The sequence below is a fragment of the Oenanthe melanoleuca genome, chromosome 14, assembly GCF_029582105.1.
Source record: "Oenanthe melanoleuca isolate GR-GAL-2019-014 chromosome 14, OMel1.0, whole genome shotgun sequence".
In the NCBI taxonomy this organism is placed as follows: Eukaryota; Metazoa; Chordata; class Aves; order Passeriformes; family Muscicapidae; genus Oenanthe; species Oenanthe melanoleuca.
Window position 1 is genome coordinate 11,836,104 of NC_079348.1, and position 23,126 is coordinate 11,859,229.

A 23,126-nucleotide genomic window follows, 5' to 3' on the forward strand; every position below is an offset into this window, starting at 1 on the left:
TTATGAAAACAGTAAATGCAGCTAATTTGTAATTAAATTAAATTGGGGTTCATATGAACACTAAATAAGTGTATAAGGAGATATGGACTCTTCAGTATTGTGAGAGGAGAACAGATGTTGACTAGATTGAGAAGAGCAGCACTTTCAATATTAATAATTTCACAAAAGTAGCTAAATTAACTTAATTTGACAGCGAACAAAAAACTTAAATTAAACAAACTGTAGTTGTGACTAATCAGAGGTATCCATGTTTGCACATAGCTCCCCACATGCAAAGAAATGTTTGAGCAGATTGTTATTTGTTTTGTTCTAGATGCTAGTTTTGGGATTCTCTTGTAAAGAAATTCAGTTATGAGATTTTTAATTAAGACAAGAAACCATATTTATTTGGGGGAAGTAGATCGAAAATGAAGGTTAACCACATTTAAAAAGAGAAGATAAATTAAAAAAATCCAAAAGATGTAAAATTCATTTAAGATATCTAAAATTATGCAGGCAAAGACAAGTTATTGCAATTCTAGTTATATACAAAGTGTATCTGAAAATTAGACATTTTTTTAAAAAAAATAATTAAGGATTGTAACAGCTGCATTACTACTGATGCCATCTCCAGCTTTCTTTCCAGCATTTAAGAACACTATCTTCCTAAACAAACCCTTTACCTTTTTGGCACTCTCTGTGATGCTGAATCTGCCCACAGCAGAACATGAGACCAACTGGTATTTTATCTTACAGCCTGTGATCTGGTTTATGAGAAGGTACATCAATTCATAATTAAAGCATTTAAAAGTCAGTTTGCTATATTGTGTTCATTTTCTCTTTGTAATACATAGGTTTAATTAATAGAAATAAACAGCTTATAAAATGATCCAGGGACACCTGAGCAATAGCTGGCAAAGCCTGTCTGACCACAGGAGGTTATTTCTAATTTTGTCCTTTTGGTTTAGTAGGATTTTAGAAGCAGGAGTTGTTTTGCATTACAGAAAAGCTCACATTAAAACCCTAGAGCTGCAATATGCTATCAAACCTTTGTGGAAATGAAATGAAACTACTGAGCAGAACTTCACCTGTGCAGGTTCCCCTAAGTAGAAATAGTACATTGCCAACAAAGTGCACACAGCACAGATCTAGTTGATATTACTGACCCAAAATCAATAAAAAGTAGCTTGCTTACCTGTCTGAACACAGCATGCCTCAGCCATACATGCAAATTATTTTATCCACATAACTTTAAAAAATGTATCTTCATTACCCAGAATAAGCACTTGAAAGGCAAATATGCATGCATAGCATTGTAACATTCATACCATGGGACTTGGTTCTAAAAATACAGAATCCATGAACAGCGCTTCCATCTAAGAAATTGTGCACTAGAATTTCTTAATCTCTTGATTTCTTTAAGAAACAGAAGCATTTGTAACACTGCTTAATTTGGCATTTAAAGAATTTTTTCAATATGTATTTAAGGCTTAAGAAATTATTTCCATGATTCCAAGGGACAATTTTCTTGTATCAGGTATTGAGAAGTGTGACCTTACTTCTCACTTCCATCGTGAAGCAAATTATATGTGTGTCTCTGCCATCATGTACACCCTCCCTTCACAAGGGAACACTCCTCAAGGACTTGAAAAACATTAAAGAAAGAATAGATTTTAAGGGTACAGTTTATGAAGAAAACCAAGGATAACCCTCCTCATTACAAAATCATGTCCACACTGCAAAGACTTAATCTTATGCAATTTGATAAAATCCTACTCCTACTGAAGTCAACAGCAATTTAGACATTGACTTCTAAGAGATTCCAACATCCATCTTTCAAGAAGACACACTCATATATGTGACATCACTCTTAGTTGATAAAAGTTAAGTCTTTGAATGTTCAGATTTTAATGATCTTCCATTCCTGATGGTGTTTCCACCAAATGTGGTTTACATTTTGAGGATAAAAAAACAGAGCAAAGGAAAAATTACTTTTTTTTTTTTTTTTTTAATCAAGTATTGAAAAAGATCAAATGCCTGGGAAGAAAGCAAATGGGAAAAAATACTGCATTTGCTGAATTACTGTATATTCAATTTGCATTGGATAGTTCAAGCTTAGACACAGTTCATTCTCAATTTCCACTGACTAAAACAATGTCAATGAGAATTGAGGGCACTCAATAGGTTCAAGGTTCTAAATCAACTGAAATAATACTCCTAAGACAAATAATGATCCTTAGTAGCAGACCATCATGAATCTGTACATTTATTTATCTGCATTGTACAAGGGTCACAGACGTTAACTGGATAATCTACAGCTTGGGAATGTGCACATCTCATGCCTGATTCTCAATTAAGGCCTAAAGTCTCTCAATTTATGGCTATTCATGGATTATAATAAAACAGCCTGCTTTAGATATCACAATTATCTGCAGAGCAACAAGACAGTTATGAGACTTCAACAAGGCAAATTTATAGAATCATCTTCAACTTCCACTGGTCAAATATTTCAGAGCAGGAAAGGAGTTCTTACCTGTCACTGTAGGCAGCTGCAGTGGCAGTGGCAGGCTGGGCATACCGGTAGGCAGCATAACCACCCTGAAACACAAACTCACGCTCTAACTGCATTGCCTTAAATCACATTTTGCAACATTTGACAGCAATTGAAAGAGCACAGTCATGCTGCAGCTCAGTTAAATGCATAGGGAATACTGCAGTGAAATGTTAAGGGAAATATTTCGGTGAATTCTTAAGCAAAACTGAGCATCACAAACTTTTAGAGATTAGTCCCATACATAAGGAGAAGGCAATGAACTATTTTTTACAACACAATACAAGATTCTTCTCCAAGTTTTCAAGAAGCAATTGTTCGTACAAACAAAGTATATGTATATTCAGAAAGCACTGCTAAACTTAAAAGACAAACTGAATTAATAATCAATTCTTTTTTATTTTTTCTTTTTTTTTTTCAAAATATGATTTATCATGCCTGATTGATTAAACCTATGAATTTGTGCACTCAATTAACACTTAATGTTACATAGGTTTCCAATTTATATATAAAATTATAATGAAGAAGCAAAACTCTCTTCTTCCATGAATTAACATTCAGTTGTATGTAACAGTAATTCCAGCTGTTCAATTAAGCAAACAGGACAAACAAACACACATTGGAAAGGAATTGAGTGCAGTGATGCATTGATTATCAAACTGTGAAAACAGCAGAGCTTCCTGTTCAATGGACCACGGTGTTACATCAACCATTTCCAAATGATCTCAGCATGCCAATTAACAGCCCCAGCCCAGGCCTGTGATAACACAAACACGATTTACGTCCCAATTAGAATTCTCCCCCAGCACCCTCTGGGACAGGGGCTGCTCTGGTGCCTTCCCCACCTACCCCTCCCTAAGAAAGAGCTGAATAAGGCAGTATCAGCTCACTCAGCTTTGAATAAAATTCACTCTTCTGCTGAAGTTTTTGCTTTAATGGATTTGTTCTTTTATTTTTTGAAGGCTGCATTCACCCCAGTATTGTGCTGAAGCAGGGAGAATAGGCCACAGTGTGCCAGCCTTTACTGTAACAGTAGAACATTTTTACTGCAGTAACTTTTGTGGGTTTTCTATTTTGATTTTGCAAATAAAAATTCACTCTTTTCAGAAAAGCAATCTGAATTACTTTTACAAGCTATTCCCCCTTCTACCACTCTGCTTGGCAGAAAGACTTTCATCCCTAACTCATGTAAACCTTTGTGGGTTTGAAGATTGAAGCAGGTTGGGTTTGGAAATCAATCGTTCAGCTGACAATGCCACATCACCCTAAGAATAAACACAAGTTTTACATCCCCTGATAGCTGATTAGAAACTCCAAGCTTTGAATTGTCAGCTTATTTGAAGAATATACTTTCTGATTTTTTTTCAAGTGCTCACACAGAGAACAGGACACGTCCCTCCTGCTCCTGGCCAGCTCCCTGCCAGCACCAATTGTGTCACACAATCCCTGGGCTCAGCAGGAATGAGCATCTCCTAAACCCCCACGTGCCCTCTCCTGTGCACACACAGAGGCACTGAGACAAAACACCACCTCAATTCCAGATAACTTCATTTTTATAAACCAGCAGAAGGCTGTCACTGTCAGAAATGTAGAACAGGCACCCACTGCTGCAGGTATGTATGGACAGGCCTTTGGACATCAAATAATGTCTCAGCCAAGGCTGAGAGGAGAGAATTCAAACTGCACTCCTGGGCTGGCCTCTGTCAAAGTGAGAGAGGTGAGACATAATTCAAATTTATCTGTTCTCCCCTCCTGGCTTTTGAGGGCTAAATATTGGAATTGCCTGCCCAGGGAGGTGGTGGAGTCACCATCCCTGGCTGTGTTTAACACAGACTGGATGTGGCACTTGGTGCCATGGTCTAGTTGAGGGGTTGGGTGGGGTTGGACTCCATGATCTGGGAGGCCTCTTCCAACCTTGTGATCCTGTGAAATATCACACCTTTTCCTCCCCCCCTTATTTTCTTTTTTTTCTTTTTTTTTTTTTTTCTTTTCTTTGTTTAACCCCTGAGTGCTGGCATGAGGAAGATTCTGAACTTGTTCTCATGATCCAGCCCTGGCAGTGTGTGGTGTCTGAAGTCTGACAGGTTCTGTTCACCAGGTGTCCAGCTCCTTTGCTTGTCCTGCTGTCCCCTTATTTAAAAGTGAGAGCCACTCTAGTGAATCCAGCTCTTACCAGAGTATGCAATTGAGAACAGGCCACCATGAGCAGCTCTGAATGAACAAAAATGAGAGAGGCTGTTCCCACAGCAGCTGATCTGAATCCTGGTGGGCTCTGAGAGGATTGGATTTCTTTCCTTCATTTAATTATCACCAAAAATTGGTCAGTGTGTATTAAGAGACCCTTTCTTGCTCCCTAAACACAAGAGCTGCACTCCTTTTATGCTTACATTTTGATTTCCTTTCAAAGAATTTCTGCTGAACAATGAAGCTCGACTCTGAACTTTATTAAGATGTTTTGGATTCAGCAATCAGTCTGACATTTACAAGAGCCCTGGCAAGAATAAGTGTAGAGCAACAAAAATAAAAAGAGACTGAAGGCATTGAATTTGCCTGAATTCTCTGGAGAACTAAAAAAGTAGGATTATCAGGGAAAACCTAATTCCCTACCATCCCATGTCATGAATTTATAATTTTAAAATAAACTATCATAAATTAAAATATGCTTAAGTAAATTCTTTTCATGGGGTTTGTGTTCTGCAGTTTTGGTGTTGTACCAATTCTTCTCCTTGTTTTATTTCAATTACTCCAGGTGACTTTTGATTACTGCAGGAAGAAAATGCTTGGAGGTACACTTTACACTGGAAATTGGGGTGGGATTCCAGTTTAAACCCCTGAACTCAACTTCTGCATTAGTTCTACTTGACAATTTTTCTCTAGTTTTGAACTTGGCTGAGACCTTAGGTGAAGAACACACCAGTAATCTTCACTACATCTCTTAAGTAGCATTATATAATTATCCTCATGCCTTAGACTATACTGCAAAACAAAATACTTAGAACAAAATTACGCAATAATTACTTTTAAAAATTAACAATTTTCAGTTCCTATGTGTTAGAAATATTTTAGAAATTCTTTTTTTCCCCTTATATTTATATTCAGGCAGAAAGTATCTGACTTTTATGCCATGGATTTATTTTTTTTTAAATAATAAATTCAGATACTATAATGAAAAAACGTTTATTGCCCTAGCTGTGCTCCCATATTTGCTACTTCCAGAACAATGATAAAACTGCTGTTACAGCAGCTTAAGTAGTTATAAAAATTAACAATACTATCACTATCTTTGACTGAATCTGGAAAACAAAATGCAGGTGGTGGACTATTTTTGCCATTTGTACACACAGAATCTATTTTTTCTCATATTTATCTGAGTATCAGTGTGGTTTGGCATGAGTCTACATCCAGCATGGTGAGTTTTTCCAGCAGTGGGTGTCGTACCTGTGGTGACTTATTGCCACACACAGGCTCCTGCAACACTGCTCTATAAGGAAACAGAAATGGAATGATTTGAATGAGGAAGGAAGGATGGGAAGAAAGATGTAAGGAAGGAATTTAGGCAAATTCCCCAGAGCAATTCATTAGCATTTTCCTCTCAATGTTTTATACATCTCTGGCTCAGGCAAACAGAAAAAGAGCAGTGGGATCTGTCAGAGATCAGTTGGTGATTTTTACAGAGAAATCTTAATCAATTTTAGAAAGAAATCACACACATTTTGAATAAGAGATGATAAAATGGAAATGAACAGAAAATTAAATACAACTGAATTTTAAAATAAAATGTGTATATCTGCAGTAAGGCTAATTTCCACAAAAAACTTACCCAGACAGCATCTAGAGATTACAAAACCATGTACACATGTGTGCACCTCCTCTTAAAATAGCCAAATCACTTTTTTCTCATGATTTCAGATGTAATGAAACACAAAGTGACTCTAAATGATGAATTTTTTGTTTCCTTTTTTCTGTTAGCTGTATATTTAATATTTCATATAAATGTTGAGAGTTAATTTTCCTCAATTTATATTTCCTATACTTCCTTTCACTCAAGGATCTCCGAGTATTTTGTGAATATAAATTAATCAAGGTTCCAAACCTTCTCTAGTGTTGAGAATTAGACCTGCCTTATTAACTACAAATAGAAGAATGGTATAAAAAATTACATGAATTACACCCAGAGCTGCAGAATATAAAAAGTGTCAGTTCATTTTCCTCCACTCACATTCTGCTGAGATTTAAAGTGTTTATTTTACCCACTGAGTAAAATTTTGACTGGGAAAACTAAAAATAAACAATCTGCCTCCAATTTATGCTGGCTCAAATTGTGGACCTGGCCTGTGTGCAAGGTTTGGGGTATTTCTAGGTTGTGTTCCCAGAGGTAGCTGTTCCCTCAAAAAAACTCTTGGTAAAATATCCAGGCACAACCTGCACTAATCCCAGCCAAATACAATCACCAGGATTGGTCTGGTACCTTTCTGAATGCACTGCTAACATCACAAATAAAGATGAGATCAAAAGACATTTCATCCCTATCTCTCCAGATTTTAAAAGGGGTGTCATATGGAATGTTCCAGCACACAGAGCAGTGGAAAGAACAGCCCACTGCTCCCTGGGGACCCTTCTGCCCTTGGCAAAGCCACTTCTCCTCTCTTGCCCTGTGAGTCACAGGAAATGGCACACCCTTCCACTGGCAAAACACAAAAAACTCGCTTCTGCAGGAAAACCTTCAGTGCTGCCTGCAAACCCTTGTTTTTCCCAACACATCAGCGCCTTTCAGGGGACCTGGTGGCTTCCAGGGACTTCCACCTGGGGTCAGGGGAGTGTTGGTTAGATAATTACCTCTGCTTTCCCCTTGGGGAACAAATAAATCCTCCATCCCCAACTCCATCCTGGCTTTGAGCTAAAGGTGATGGCAAGAGTTATTAGGAAAGTCTCATTCCATACCCTGACCATAAAATTCTTGGCCCAGCAGCTCAAAAAAAAAAAAAAACAAAGAGGGGAAAAAAATTTAAAACCTATACATGTTTATTTTACCATAGATTCTCTCCAGCTGCAGTATCAGAGGTCCAGAATCCTGGGAAGTTTAGAAAAGCTTGCTGTGAGCAGCTAAACTGACTAATGGCCATGGTTAAACATGGTTAAACCATGACCCAGGGGCTTCTGGAGCTGCTGGTGACAGGGTGTGGAAGGTTCTCATTTTCTGAGCCTTCCCACATTTTAGGTGTGGATTGATGACTGACATATTCTGAGAACATTCTTTATGACAATGGTAATAAAAAAAGGAACAGATTTAAGATAAAGCCAGAACTATTATTCTAACTGCATATTTCTGAGAGTGTTACTATTTTTTGCTTCATTTTGTGGAGTGTATTTTCTTATTTTCACAGATGTCAATCTTCATCTAAGAACTTCTATATTTGCTGGCAGGCAACTTTAATTCTCTTTTAATGACTTTTTCTCTTAGTGAATCAATACTTAATTTTAAAAGGTCTTCCTTACTTCCTAATAATCTCCTTTATTTTTCCTACTCAAAGGCACATTTAAAAGGGAATTCAATAGCTCAGCTATTTCAGAAGGATTATTACATTCCATATAGAATTATATGAAATATAGAATATATTATATTACATCTAGAATCATGGCTGTTGATTTTTCACTTTAGACTGTATTTCCACCTATTTTTATATTCTTAATCTCTTCTATTTCACTGGTTAGTATTGAGCAGCTCTGGATATTTGCTGTTCTTGGTTCACCCTGCAGTTTTTACCAGTTTTTTGTCAGCCCTCCCTCCCTTCCCCTAAACCTGTGGTTTCTCTCACCAAAGGTTCTGTTGGTCCCAAGTTATGCAAAGAATAGCAGAGTAAATCTGTTATTGTTTCTCAGTGTAATCAGAGCAGGATGAAACCCACTCTGATGTACCTCTTAATGCATATTTTTGATCTGACTTTTCACTATTGTGTGCCTCTTGTTTTGCTTTCTGTGTTATTTCTAAGACTCCTTTTCCTCCAATCTACCACTAAACCCTACATTGTTTAAATGTTTTTTCTCCTTTTTTCACAGAGCATTTGTCATTTCACAAAGCTTCAGCTTTGCACTTGAAATGAAAAGCTGAGTGGAACTATGTCATAAACAATTGGGATTTAATAAATAACTTGGTCTGCTGCAAGCTGCTGCACTAAGAACTAATACACTGTGAATTTTAAGGTTTCATTTGATTTATGCCATTTCTTTCTATCTTTCTCTCCCTCCCTTGCAAATGCTTTAATGCAAGAAGGCACAAATGCGAATAAAAATTATTTATAAAATAAAGAGATTTGTATATTATAAAGAAATTAAATTTCCAGAAGTGTTTTAATTCTGTCATCTGCTATAAACATTCTGTTGCATTAAGAGAACTAGGATATGCAATCAGAAATATGAGGCTGTAACTGAGTGAAACCAGTGTAGTTTTTCCATTTCCTAATGCACAACTATTACAGACAGCAAAACTGAGGCTATACTAGAAATTAGTAATTTATTCAGTATCTTTCTTATTGAAACCACCCTCCATTTGGAAACAAAATATAAAGGTCTGTGAGAGGGTGTGAGGCCATTTAAAAATAATATTGTCAATCACCAATGAGATATTTCTGGCTTTCAGCAGCAGTGGTTTCCAAACCTACAAACTGCTCCAGTAACATTTAATTCCAGTTTAGTTCCCACCTATTCTGTCTCCCTGAGCCCTCCTGAGAAAGATGTCTTGTTGCCCCACAGATTTCTGGCTTGGGAAACTGAGCAAATGGGATGTCAAACTCTTCTGATGGTTTGAAGGAATGTGAAAATTGGAAACCACACTTGAAGAAATTCCACACTGTGACATGTGTCCTGTACAGCTCAAAAAGTGGGCAGCAGCATTTTTGGGTGAGATCAGAGCCACTTGCTTTCCTTGAGCAAACCTTTAGCCAGTGGTGATTCTTGTGTTTTAAACAGTATCTTACTGATAACATCACTGGGTGCAGAAGTACATAGGGAGAGGACTTTAACCCCCACTAATTTATTTTAAATATGATTTTAAGCTGCACAAATGAATTTTCAGATAAGGATCAGCCTTTCCACCTCCATCAGAAAACCAAAACCTACTTCATCCATAAATTAAGTTTGTTTTCCTTATTTATATAAAACTTAGTAACAAAAATCTGTTCCCTTGGGAATAGTCCTGGAAGATTGCTGATAATGAACACAAGGGATGTTTCCTAGCATTGCCTATTTAATTTTTAATATTCATACAGATTTCAACTCATCTGCCTCATTTTATCTCAACTGAAACAGTACAAGTAGGTTACAGAAAGTTGTCTTGGTGAAACTGTAACTTAGAACCAGATTGCCTTATTAAAAAAATAACAAAAAAAAAAAAAAATTCCTTACTACCAGTGAAATATTTCACATCTACACATTCAGAATTTTAGAAGAGTAAAGTTTAGCCTCAACCCCCTGAAACCTCTTGCATACTCAGACATATGGAGCCTCTTTGCACACATTCAAGATAAAAAAGTTGGCAAAAAAAAAAAACGTCTGAAAACTTGAAAAAAAAATAGAAAAAAATTAAGATATTATTTAAGATGAAATTGGTGAACAATTAGATGCATAGATAATGATGGATCCAGGACTACGAATCTCTCTTAACAAGTTACCCACTTGTATTTTGAGCAGTCTCTACCCATCTCCTTCAAACTGAAATTAGTGGATTTTAGAAGTGCAATTTTTGGAAGTCTAGTCAGGTTACAGACAATGCCTTGCCATATTTAAATTTACTATGCCCTTAAGCTCTGCTATCACCATGGCCCCTACACATCCCCAGTGCTGGCTGGATTTGGGAAACCTGTATCTCTCCATGAAGTACTTTCATGCTTCAAGTATTAATAATATTCAGCTTGCCTTATTTTAATTTTTTTTTTAAAATAAAAGCTTGTGGGGATTTGCAAAAGAATGTTTCTGCTTTGCTTTATTTTTAATTTGAACTTATATGATGAAGGGAGACGCCCCTCCATACACACACACACATTTTTCACATCTTTTTGCATTCATTCAGCATTTGATTGAAGAGTTAATTCAGCTCCACTGAACAATGATAGATGTAATGAACAGAAAGGTCTTCCAATGTGAGAGATATTCTTCTCAATTCTTTCTGACAGGCAAGGGATGGTAAATAGACAAAACAGAGTCAAGCTAGGCAGCAAACTTGTAAAAAGAATGACTCTGGTAATGTACAAGGACAGCATGCACATCAATGAATACTTACATAAATGTCTGCACCATAAAATCCATCCTGGTATACAACACTGCAAGGATGCACACACAAAGAAAAACATCCATATTAGTGCATTTCACATGCAAATGCCACCAACCCCTGCACAGCTGAGGTTAGTCTGTCACAAGAACAGAGGGGAGGGGGAAGGAAGGCACTCTTCACATTGGTTAAGGAGGTTGGTAGCAATTATCAGAAGTGAACCTGTACCAAGTACATCATCTTATCAAGTATGCCAGATGCTTAGTCAAAGGAAGGCAAAGCATGGCAGGATTGGAAAAGACTTTTGATAAAGTTTGGGGGTATTTTCTTCCCCTGTTTTTAGTTTTAAGAAACCACATATTGACAGAGTTCTTTCTTTCCTATAAAAATCTCCAGTGGGCCAACCCTACATCCAGTTTCAATACCTTTGCAAAAAACTAACTCTTGAAGCACTGCTTTCTTGTCCTGCAATGATGCTGACCCTCTGAAGTAAAGGGTTATTCTCATTATTTAGATGGCAAACAAAACACAGCCTAAGCTGAAATGGTGAGAAGAGTGGGTGAAATAATTACACTGGTGGTGTTCTACCCACTGTCAAATCTCAATGTTCAGTCTGCACAGAGGTGGGAAAACCCACAGGTGCTGCATTGCTGGCTCAATGCACATTACCAAGAGTGACAAATGCTCTATTGAGAATTTCAGGGTGCTATTCTTATGAAAAAAAAAAAAAAAAAAAAAAAAATCTAACTTTGCCTATTTAAGCATTTTACAGCTTTGGAAAACATGCCTGTGGTTCTGAGCTCCCCTCTTTTGGCTGGTTATCTCAAAAAAATGGTGATGTTGCTGTTCACCCAGAGATGGTCTCATTTCAGCTAAGATCAATCATCAGTGTAAACAGTCAAAGATTCTAAACCCTTCAGGATAAATGACACAGTAATGCAAAGACAACTTAAATGATTGCACTAAATAAAACTGGAACTGCACAACAGTGGCCTAACAATTGCACCCATTAGGTCATTCCTGCAATTTTACATCTATTTGGCAGTTTTGCAATTTGAAATGTGTATTTCCAATATCAGAATCAAACTGTTTCAAGAGCTAAATATGAGAACTAATAAAACAACAGGGCTCTTTTGCAACAATATTTTCAATTTAGGAATACTGTCATGTAGGAATAGTAGTTATTACCAAGTTGCTAGCCTAGGCCATTTTGCAATTCCAACAAGAATTTTCATGTCAGAAATATAACTGATCTATTGAGGTCAATGACCAAGCCCCACAGGGCTGAGCTGGTGTGTGCCTAAGTCAGAATCACTTGAGAAAATCATAAATATGCATACATGCACACAGCAACATGGATAAAACCACACTGATGATAAAAGTTTGCTATGGAATAGTAACAGGTGAAAACTCAGCTCCTCTTAAATCAGAGTGTCTGCCATCTGTTTCAGTAGGGTCAGACCTTTACTCATATATTTTTCTGTTTATTATGTCTGCAGAGCAAAGCACACAGAACCTGGTCAACACTGGCAGTTCTCAGAGAGCTTGTTACTTACACTGCAGTGTACCTTCATTTTGGTTATTTTTGATTATTTTAAAACACTCCATGTTTTTCTTTCCCTGTTTGCACATAAAATAATAAATAAAGCATTCCACGCAACTGTGAGGTAGGAGCACACAATCACGGACAGCATGAAGGACTTGGATGAGATGGCACACAGAGAATACTGAGTTTACTGGAGAGGAGGGTCCCACAGCCCCCACCCTCAGCTCCTCACATCCCTGTGCCTCCTGCTGGAGCTGGGGCAGAGTTGGGGGAAGCTGCTTTAGGTCCTACCTCTGTTTATAATCATCTAACTGCACCTCAGTAGGAAATTAAACTCATTTTTCAAGTCATGTCTGTTTTGTCCATGATGGCCATTGGCACAAAATGTCCCTGTCTTTATCTCACCCCAAGAGCTTTTCCATCCTCCTTTCTCCCTCTGTAGGGGGAAGGAGAGCACAGCTGGGTGAGGGTCAGGCAGCCAGCCCAGCCCAACCCACCACTGTCCATTCAAACATCCTACTGTCAATTACTATTAAACATTGCAATTCAGAAAATAATGCTTTTGAAAAAGCATGTCAGAAAGGGAAAGTTTTTCCTTCCTCCTCTTGGTGATCTGTGCATATACAGCAAAGATAAATAGGGGCTGATAAATTTTTCATTCCCAGGTGCAGCTGGTTGTAATCTTGGACAGGTTCATTCATCCACCCTAGTCTTCCTTCCAGTCACGTACAGACAGAACCTTATTTTGAGTTCTAAATGAAACCACTTCATAAATACTCTGCTGAAAAATGTACCCATCACTAAAATGAGACATATATGCATAACTCCATCATTAGACACGGCCAATAGTAAGATGAAGTGACAGAATCAGGTAAATGAGTTTAACAGTCCCAAGCAGAACTTGCTCCACAAAAAAAAAAAAAAAAAAAAACCAGCTGATTTTATCTTATTTCCTATGATCTTACATTGTGACAGTGATATTAAATAAAAACCCTTCAGCTTCTCCTGAAGTTTCCATAGATTTTTCAGAGAATATTTCCTCTATTCAGAATTCTTGTCATTTGTTGATTCGTGATGAATCTTATCAGTAGAGTCAAATGTATTTTCTAATAGCACCCTTCATCTGAAGTACAAAGTGTAAACCACAAGAACTAAGTTTTGCTTTTCCTTCCTTTTTTTTTTTTTGTTAATTTGGTTTAATTTGCTTGGCTTATCCCTTTTCTGTTTCTGAGGCTCTAGACAGAAAACAAGGGGGATGGTTTGAGCATGGGAAGAGACTGAAGGCACCACACAGGGACTCATCTTACAACAGCTCCTTTTACACTTTATGTTAAAAAATATCATGGTAAACAAGTAGGTCCTGTGCTTCTTGTAAAACAACACAAGGTTTTCAAAAAGCCACATTACTGAAATCTGAGTTATTTTACCCAAGGAATGCATATGTTAATGCACTTCCTGGAGGCATTAAAAAGAACAAATTTAGGGGATTTGCTCAGTTGTATTTTATTATTTTATTGTGTTAAGGAAGACTCAGAGAAGTGAGAAATCCTGATTTAATAAGAAAATGTGCATCTAAATAACATCATATGTGACAATCATTTCCTGAAATTATTTTATCTAAATAGGAAACTCTTTCCTTATCAGGTATTATACATCTGACTCTCATGGGTTTAGCTCCTTTATTTAAGTCTCTGTGTCTTATAATCACTTCTTGCAACTATATTAACACAAACACTTTACTAGTTTAGATTCCACCCTTATAATATTCTGGGAGAACTACATCTGTCTTCATTATCATTTTTCTGTCCTCATCTCTCAAAATGATTGAGATGAATAATCCATCAATGACATAAATAGACAGTCCTTGATTGCACAAGTTTTAGCTGAGAAACTTCCCAGCAGCTGCGGATCCTCAGCCCAGGGCAGCACACCCAACCTGGGTGCTGGATTCAAGGGAACAAATGGAATCACACCCCTGATTCTGATGCCCTAAGTTTTAGTTTTTCTGTTTTTCAGATCCTGTGCTGCTTTAGGGTATAACTCTGAACTCCTTAGAGAGTGTTAGAGCTCTCTTCACATTTTGGTCAGACAAAGCAATCCTTGCAGTCTGAGAGCCAAGGACACCATCACAGCCTCAGGCCCCAGAAGGAACAAACAAAGGTGAGCTGGGGGAGAAGCAAACCAGGGGAATATGACTTCATTACCTGAAGGTATAATTGGGCAATTAACCTCTGACATGCACACATACCAAATTTATATCTGTATGAAAAACTCATGACCCTTGTCCACCTTGGGTGCAGCCTCTGTGAGGCTCCTGCACTGCCCAAGGTGTATCTGTTAAAGGCCTTTAACAAATACCTGCTTTATTGTTTTACCTGTCTGGCCTCTGCTCTCCTGCCATTCTCAGCATCAATTCCCTTCCTTGGCACAGCAATGGGCACAGCTCACCACTACATCTCCAGCACAAGTACAAAAAGCTGAGGAACAGCAGTTCTGTGTTTTCTGACACCCTCCTTGCCCTACACTGTCCAGTTCTTGGTCTGCAAATCTCCTTTAACATGAACCCCTGATCTAAGGCCTGCATGAGACAAATTAAATAATAGATGCAGCTCCAGCCTTATTTAAACCAAAGACAGAGTTAAATCTACACTTTCCCATACTCTAATGACAGAATTTTAGGTGATGAAAACCTAGAACTGAAACTATTACACAAGGCAGTTTCAACTTTTTAGAATGTTCTCTAATTCCAGTTTCTTGCCTTTCCAATTTCAACAGTTTCTGCCATGGACAAGTTCCATTATCTGCTTTGTGATATTGACTGAGGGCATTGCTGCAGAGAACAAAGCTGGCAGACATGAATCAATACATGCTGGCAAAAAACTCTTTCTGTTCCAACAATTGCATGTATACACAGAGTCCAAAGTAAGAGGAAGTTGACATGACCCAAGGAAATGTAGTGGGAAAAACCCATAACAACCAGAGTAGATGTAGTAGCTCATACTAATCTTCTTAAATTTAGAATTCAGAATAAGGGCTGGAAAATAAAGCTGTATTTTCATTTTGAATCAGTTAGCAAGTAGCACTTGAGAATGTTTATTTTAACAAGAGGAACAGTTTATGAATAGTCTCTGTTATTTCTCCTCCACACTCCCCACAAATTTGCAATTTTATTTAGGGTTGGGTTAGAGTTTTTTGGGTTTTTTTAACTGTTCTTTTCAAAGAAAAAAAAGCATATTGCTCTCTGCTGCTTTCCCAGGAAAGACAGCAGAGGAGGAGATACAGACTGAAAGCTAATTCTCTGTTAGCTTCATCAGAACTGAAAGGAGCAGAGAGGAAATGTGAAGACAAAGTCATCACACACTAAACTTGTGAAGAATTTAAAGCAAAGCATGCTGAAACAGAAAGGCTGCTCATTAGTTTCACTACTCCTGCTGTCTGCTACTGCTCTGCTACCAGATATACCACAGCTCTGGGTTTTCTTCTCAACAGATTGAAGGTCCCTTGTTTGCCTCTCCTGCTCCATCATTTTGAGATTAAGCTCCTCATGCAGTGCAGACTTCCAAACTCTAAATTTCAGTATTCTCACACAAACCAAGCTTTACTCCCCATTCCAGCATCAGGGGGGGTTTTATGATACATTAATACATTAATTATTTGTAGTTAGAAGTAAGCTGCAGCTCTCATATTTCAAGGCATTAGAGATCATGCCACAGATGCTAAAAGGGAAGGACTTTCCAAGAGCTAATAAACAAGATGCTATCTCAAGGAATTGTGAAATGTCTCACTCAGAAGTGAAGGATCCATTAATTACTGGGGTAGTGCCATGCATCTCATGAACAGTAATTTCATTTTTTTAAGTGACACATTTTAAAGCACATGTGCTGTTTTCTGATTTTTTCAGAAAATAATGGCCTTAAATATGGTTATACCCAACAATTTCCCTGGGACTTATCAAAGCCTGTCTGCTGCTCCCCAGTAAGTGGGGGGCACAGCAGAAGACACCTTTCAGTAGGAACCACCATAACTCATCTGCCTTATGACCACAAGAGCCAGAGGTGGATCAAGATCTAAGGTTAATGAAAGAAAAGAAAATAAAAGAAGGCATTTGCTTGCAATCTTCAGCTTTATATTTTGCAACTACACACAGGCTCTTTCTTGAAAGAAAATATTTTTCTAACTAAAGAGTGATGGATTTTAATGTACATTTATTATTAAGATAATATCTGTCATTACAGTAAATGTGTCTTTTTTTTTTTTTAATGACTGAAAATACTTAAGTATGAAACTGTTTGCTTGGATGTAAGACTGGGCTCCTTCCTAGAGTGAAAAATAAGAAATTGCTACCAAATTAATTGCAAAGCAGCATTCAAAACTTACTCCATTTGTCTTACCAACAAATGATATTCCAAGTTGTTTGCTTCCTTCTCTAAGCTGATCCATTTTCTGTGATCTCTTTATTATCTCAGTAATTTTCCTTGACTTCTATTCACATTGTGACCAAAAACTACATTCTCATAATTTATTATGAGAACTTTTCCATATTTATTTCCATTGATTAAGGATTTTTTTTTTTTTTTTCTGATGAAAATTTATTTCTTCTTTGATGGGTCACAGGATAGAATAGGTGAGCAGAGAACAAAGAATCACACAGAAATTCCACATTACATGCTTGTATCAGTGAAGACACCAACATGAGGTCCAATATGCCAGACCAAAGAAATTATGGGAAAATAAAGCTTTGTTAGCCCAGCTGTGGATCAGTGAAACAGAGATATGTATAACTTCATATGTTTATGATATATACTGACCCATGGATTACAAAATGGGCAATTCAGAAAGCAGGGCCTTATTGGAAAGCACAGGTGGATGGAGAGAATTAAATACCAGAACCAAGACTTACACAATTTAAGACAAGGCTTAGTAATTGAAAGCTTTTGCAGTGTCAGATTGTGTTTTGTGGCATAGCAAGGGTTCCCTGGATTAGCAAGGGTTCCCCTCAGAGAGCTGGAAGCCATCAGAAAGGAGATGATGGGACCTGCACTTGGAAATGGAATTCTTGCTGCTGAGTTACTGAAATAATTAAAATGATGTGTATACCACACAGGTATACACATAGAGCTCCTACATGTGGCCTCTTAAATTAAGGCAAATTTAAGTTACTTACTAGTCAGAAAGTATTTACTCTTTTTGGAAGTATCAACCAAAAACTACAGTCCAATTCAAAAACTATCACACACAGCTGGTAATTATTTTTGTATATACCTTTATGACTTTGTATCTAACTATGGTATGATATTAATGACATCATGAAACTGAGCAGCCCACCTTGTTATCTCACTACATTTTCCACTCTATGTTCAAATATTAGAATTTGTTTTTAAACAAGGTAGAGATGGAGAGTCCACTTTCTTTAGATGCAGTATTCATTTGGTAGCTGAGGAATTCTGATTAAAATCTGAATGCAGGGCATTCTGAACGTGCTTCCATCTTTGCCATGTACAAATTCCTGGAGTGACTCTAACTGAGAGTATGGTAACAGAGGAGTAACTTTGGTGGGACACCATCCTAGTGTGTGAATTACCAAAGGTAATTCAGGCCAACTTCGGAAAAGTGTCTTCCTCCAGTAGTGGCAACACTGTTTTGCTTAATAAACTACACAAAACACTCAAATCAATAGAATACACTTTTACAAAATAACCTGATTCTGTGGTATCATTCTTACATTTGTTTTCAGAATATCTTATTTCTTTGAGATAACAACTGCCCAATGTGATGGAAAGGTCAAACTGCCTGTATAAATATATCCCTGAAAACTCAGCCCAAAGGCTGACTGATGAGATTAGCAAATTTGTGTGGAAAAAGATGCTCCTTTTGGCTTGATGGAAGTCAGGTTTACTGAGAAATGGTGGGAACTGGTGCAGGGCACCCATCACCTACTGGAATGGAGCAGGGGGCTGTGCTGTCAGCTCCTGCACTGGGAACATCCCTAGTGGGAGCCAAGGAGCTGCTGAACAGGATTTCAGTGAGGACAGGGAGAGAGAGAGAGAGACAGAGATCACCTTCTCTCACTGCCTGTGCCAGCCCTTCCTGACCCCTTCCCAGAAAGATCCACCACAGAGAGATAATGGCAAATCAAGTTTTTATGACAAAATACTACTCTGGCCTAGGATCTGCTAAGTCTTCTGATTTTCCAGATTTCCCAGTTTCTTAACAGCTAGAAATCTTTTGCTAGTACTGTTAGGGTTTTTAAGTATTGCATGCAGCATACAAAACCTCTCTGTGTCAGCCTTTGCAGAGCTATAGGAGAAATTGTTTCGTCTTTCTTTCCTCCAGAAATATACCTAAAACCCAAACAATCTTCTGAAATAAAGAAGATTATGGAGTTTCTAGAAATTAAGACTATGAATTATTCTTATTGATTCTTTAGTTTACTACTTGGTTTTAGTAAATGCAGGTTACTGACAGTGAAATTTTATGGTATTATTTAAGCGAACGTACACAAAACCCATAGTCCTGAGGGGACCACCCCAGATTTCTATTGTGGCAAATATGGTAACTAGAAAAAATTAAAAAAAATATATATATGTATAAAAAAAACCCCAAATATATCACTAGGTGCAGAGACAACTTTGAGCAGGCGATGTGAAGAAAAAGAAGTTAACTCGATCCAACCTCCTTAATAACCAGATGCTTGCAATCATCAAAAATCTACCTTTAGCCGAAACAATCTCCCTGCTCCGGAGCATTTACATAACGACATGCGACACCCGAGATGCCGAAGGCCGCCGAGCGTGGCGGTGCAAATTACAGCCATTTGTCAAGGGCCGGGCGGGCCGGGCTGGACGGCGCCCGGGCTCCCGGGAGGCTGCAGAGCCCAGGGGAGGGAAGCAGAGCTCTTACCCGCCGTAGGCCGGGATGGGAGGAGGGGGAGCTGCCGCTCGGAAGGTGTTGTACACCGTGCGGCCTCGGCCCCGTAGGTGCGCGCCTCGGTAGGCGGCGGCGGCGGTGGCGGCAGGGTAGGGAAATCCTGGCACTGCAGAGGGAGAAAAAGAGGGGTTAGTGTGAAGTGTGCACCTTCTGGAGCAAGCAGAGGTTGTGGTGGTGTAAAAGCTGGCCTGGAGCTGGATGAGGGAGTCGCCAAAGCGTTCTAAGTCATGTTTTCAGGCCAACCTGCGCGCCAAGAGCAGGCTGCACACTGGAGCTCTGAGCTCCTCAGAAAATGCTGTTATAAAGTCTTGGCTGGTTCAGCCAACTCTACTTCTAGGAGACTCCCGAGGTCCAAGTTCAGGCTCAGATTTATAATGACAGAGATATTTGCATCACATTATTGGATCTGTCTTCTTAAGTCAGCCCCGCTCTGAGTGGGGGTGGAACATTAGGGATTGAGGTGACCTCAAGTCATCTAAATCATCCAGTGATTTTGCAAATTGAACAGAGCTTTGCTTCTGGTCAGGAGTTGGATTATTAACCAGCTCCTAACCATGTGATAATGCAAATAGTTTTTCCTCTCTTTTCTTGTTTTTTGGGGTTGCACCATGGACATAACAGTACCCTGCACTCCTTCAAAGGCAAGAGGATTTATATATACACCTTAGGAATACCTCTGAATCCACATAATATTCACACCAAACAGAAACCACTTAGTCATATAAAAAAAAAATCGACTCAGACATTTTTATATTGTCATTGGATCTGTGAACATTAATTACCATTCCATGTAAGACTTCAAAGATTTTAATCAGAAACTGAACAGTAATACAGTATTAGAGGCTTTCCCTCTGTAAAAATTCTCTCTTGCTAAATTTTTAATTGAAAAAATAATAATAAACCCCCAAAGCAACAAACAAAACTTCCCACTTTACTTTCTCTGCTAGGTTTTAAGCAGTGATTCATTACTTCATTTTTCCTTTGTACATATATTGCATATAAATGTTAGAACAGGTATTTCTTCAATGAATTCATCAGTGAGACAGATAAAATCAAATCCAGCTCAAATTCAGTGGCAGTCATGTTTATATTAGATTTTTTTCACTGTGTTCTTTTTTTTTCAGTATGTAAATAAAGAAATAAAACAAATATTGCTTAGCAAAGCGCTAACAAAAAGCAAACAAATGGAAGTACTGATGTATAAAATTTTTAAAATCTGAAATATGAATTCATATCAATCCTTATTTAACATAAAATTTTAAAAGAAGCCTTGAATTTGAAAAAAGAAAATGAAAAAATTCACAACTTTTAGGCCTTGCTGGCTGAACATGTGAAGGCAAATACTAATTAATAATTAGTAAAGTAATAATGGTGATTTCTCTATTGCTGCCTTACTGCTGTGGCTTTGGGGCATTGCTAGGTCCTTCTCTCTGACAAAAAGGCTGCACAGTAATTCTGCAAAGATTTACATGCCTGTAATACAACATAAACCGATCTTATGGCAATGCAAATAAATTAGATCTGTCTTACAAAGTGCAAATACCATATTTTACAAGGAATATAAAAGGAATGTGTCAAAATCAGAAAGATGAATTTGCAGAATTCGATATTCTGTTGATAACTTTGCAGGCAACTGCCTTTAAGAAGTCTTAAAGGAATTGTACTGGAAAACATTTCTTTTAAGAAAAAACATATACATCACCTATGTGAAATTTGGATGCTGTAAGTACTTTTGCATATTCAACAAGACTGAGTGTTGACCAGTGTAAATAGAATAGTGACAGAATTATGACCTGCTGCTGGAACCATGTAACTTCCATCCTTTCCCTTTCCAAGTATACAGCCTTGTATAAAAATTAATACAATATGCAGAGGAAAATACAAAAGATAGTTTTACATAATGTTCCAAGAACTACAGACCTGCACACTCCCTCCAGTCTTACAGCCTTTCTTTACTTTCTTTTTCTTTTCTTAACAAAAGAGGAGAAAAAGGAAGAAAACAGAAATAGCAGGGAGAGTCACCTGTCCTATGTAAGAGTTTACCAAATCCAAAACCTGTAAGAGGGGCTTAGCAGTCATGGGAGATGTTAAGAGAAAATAGCAGATTTTTTTATCATTTTCAAAGTATCTGCAACACAAAGAACGAGTTTGAATGAGAAGCCTGAATTATTGTAATTGTTTTGTTATGCTTGCCTTAATAAAGTCACAGAGCATAAAATGTCTAAAGTAAAGCAAAGCACTAAAAAAGTGAAGATGCAATTAATGGAAAGCAGAGCACTGATGTGCAGTTCTGTCAGGAAGAGGATCAGACAGGATGGAAACTAAACTTGGGACTAAGTGGCATTGCAAGGCCTTACATTCAACTGAGGTCTAACAGCTGAGTTTATTCAGAATTATAACAGAATTATATCCATCCCAAAACCTGATTTAGATCCCTCTGAAAATCAGAGTATCTGAAAAGACACTTTCTATTACCAGGTAGCAATATTAGAGATTAAGATTAGAGGTAAAATAACCAACAGGTCTTCTTACCCTGGATTTGAGTTCAGAAAAAAACCCATAATGCTCCTTCAGCCCAGCTGAGAAATCAGATGGGTAGGAATATGTAATAACCACAGAATTTATTTAGCTACCAACTTTTTAATATCCTCACCCCAAAATAACCAGCAGAAGTGGCAGCATTAGAACACAACTGAAGAATGGACTTCATAAAAAGAATTTTATGAAAAGGGCTGTCCCATCAGGAAGCATTAAATGCTATTAACCAGTCCCAAAAGTAATGAAGATAGTAGCCAGGAGGGGTAGAGGTTTTAATGACTTACAGTTTGTAGGTCAACCTTCCTTAGTGCCTCAGTGCCAGGCTGCTGAAGCTCAGTGAGTGAAAATGCTATTATAATGGGGTTGAAAATGTGTTTGACTCTCAGCAGGGAAGCATCTGAGCCCACTTCTAAGCAAAAGTAGCTTAAATTCATCAAAGTAATTTGATGACTGGAATTCTTCTGATCTGTGACTGAGAAAAGGCAGATTTCTCCAAATGCACGTTGATGATAGGAGGTGATAACACGCAGTTATAAAAAGAAAGACTCTTCTAAGGACAATATACAATCAAACATCAAGCCACAGAAAACAATTTACATTTTCATCTAATGGCCCCATCCATTCTATAGATATTAATTCAGCTATTCAAATATGAATAACACTACAACCACATAACTCAGTTCCTACAGTCACCCAGCAATTTTAATTTTTCAAGTTAAAAAAAATAGAGTATAACTAATATGCTGTGGAAATCCTTGGCTTTGTTTAATATAATTATCCAAAATCATACAAATCATCTACTACAGCCTAAATGAAATTGTTTTAAGAACAATATACTAGTAAGATTTCTTCTTTAAATTTGTTTGTTCTATTTTTATACTTGGGAGGATGGAATTTTAAAATGTATTATTACAATTAATATTGTCTACAAAGTTTTCTCTTCTTATACTCTGTAAACATGGAATCACTGTCAGGGTACCTCCTTCAGTGAAATTCAGTTTAGATCTCAAACATGAAATATGGCCAGCAAATTGCCACATTTAAGCAAATAAAAAGGCCTTTGGAATTAACAGGATTCATGGTAGCATGTCAGCAAAATTTAGATAAGTAATGACTTTATAGAAAAAGCAAATATGAGCATAAGGAAGAAAAACTTAATCTTTGATTTCACAGATGAAATTTAATCAAATCTTAATTTTTCCCAGAAGATGCAATATAAGCATTTGTTTTACAGATTTTTTATTAAATGAACATGACAGGGAGGTGCACTTTGTAGTCACTGTATCTCAACACAGCCTGGGAAAACAAAGACTGAAGGAACA

The 23,126-nt window shown here is 37.5% G+C and overlaps 1 protein-coding gene across 28 annotated transcripts in view; it reads right to left on the reverse strand.

Moving 5' to 3' along the window:
• The window catches only part of RBFOX1 (RNA binding fox-1 homolog 1), a 1,071,989-nt gene that overhangs the window by 28,136 nt on the left and 1,020,727 nt on the right, over positions 1-23,126 (reverse strand). For all 28 annotated transcript variants that reach the window (XM_056503454.1, XM_056503462.1, XM_056503455.1 and 25 more), the window contains 3 exons: positions 19,240-19,372; positions 10,806-10,845; positions 2,513-2,577 (listed from right to left, as the gene is read on the reverse strand). In XM_056503454.1, coding sequence (XP_056359429.1) covers positions 2,513-2,577; positions 10,806-10,845; positions 19,240-19,372 — 238 coding nt within the window. The remainder of the gene's footprint in view (positions 1-2,512; positions 2,578-10,805; positions 10,846-19,239; positions 19,373-23,126) is intronic.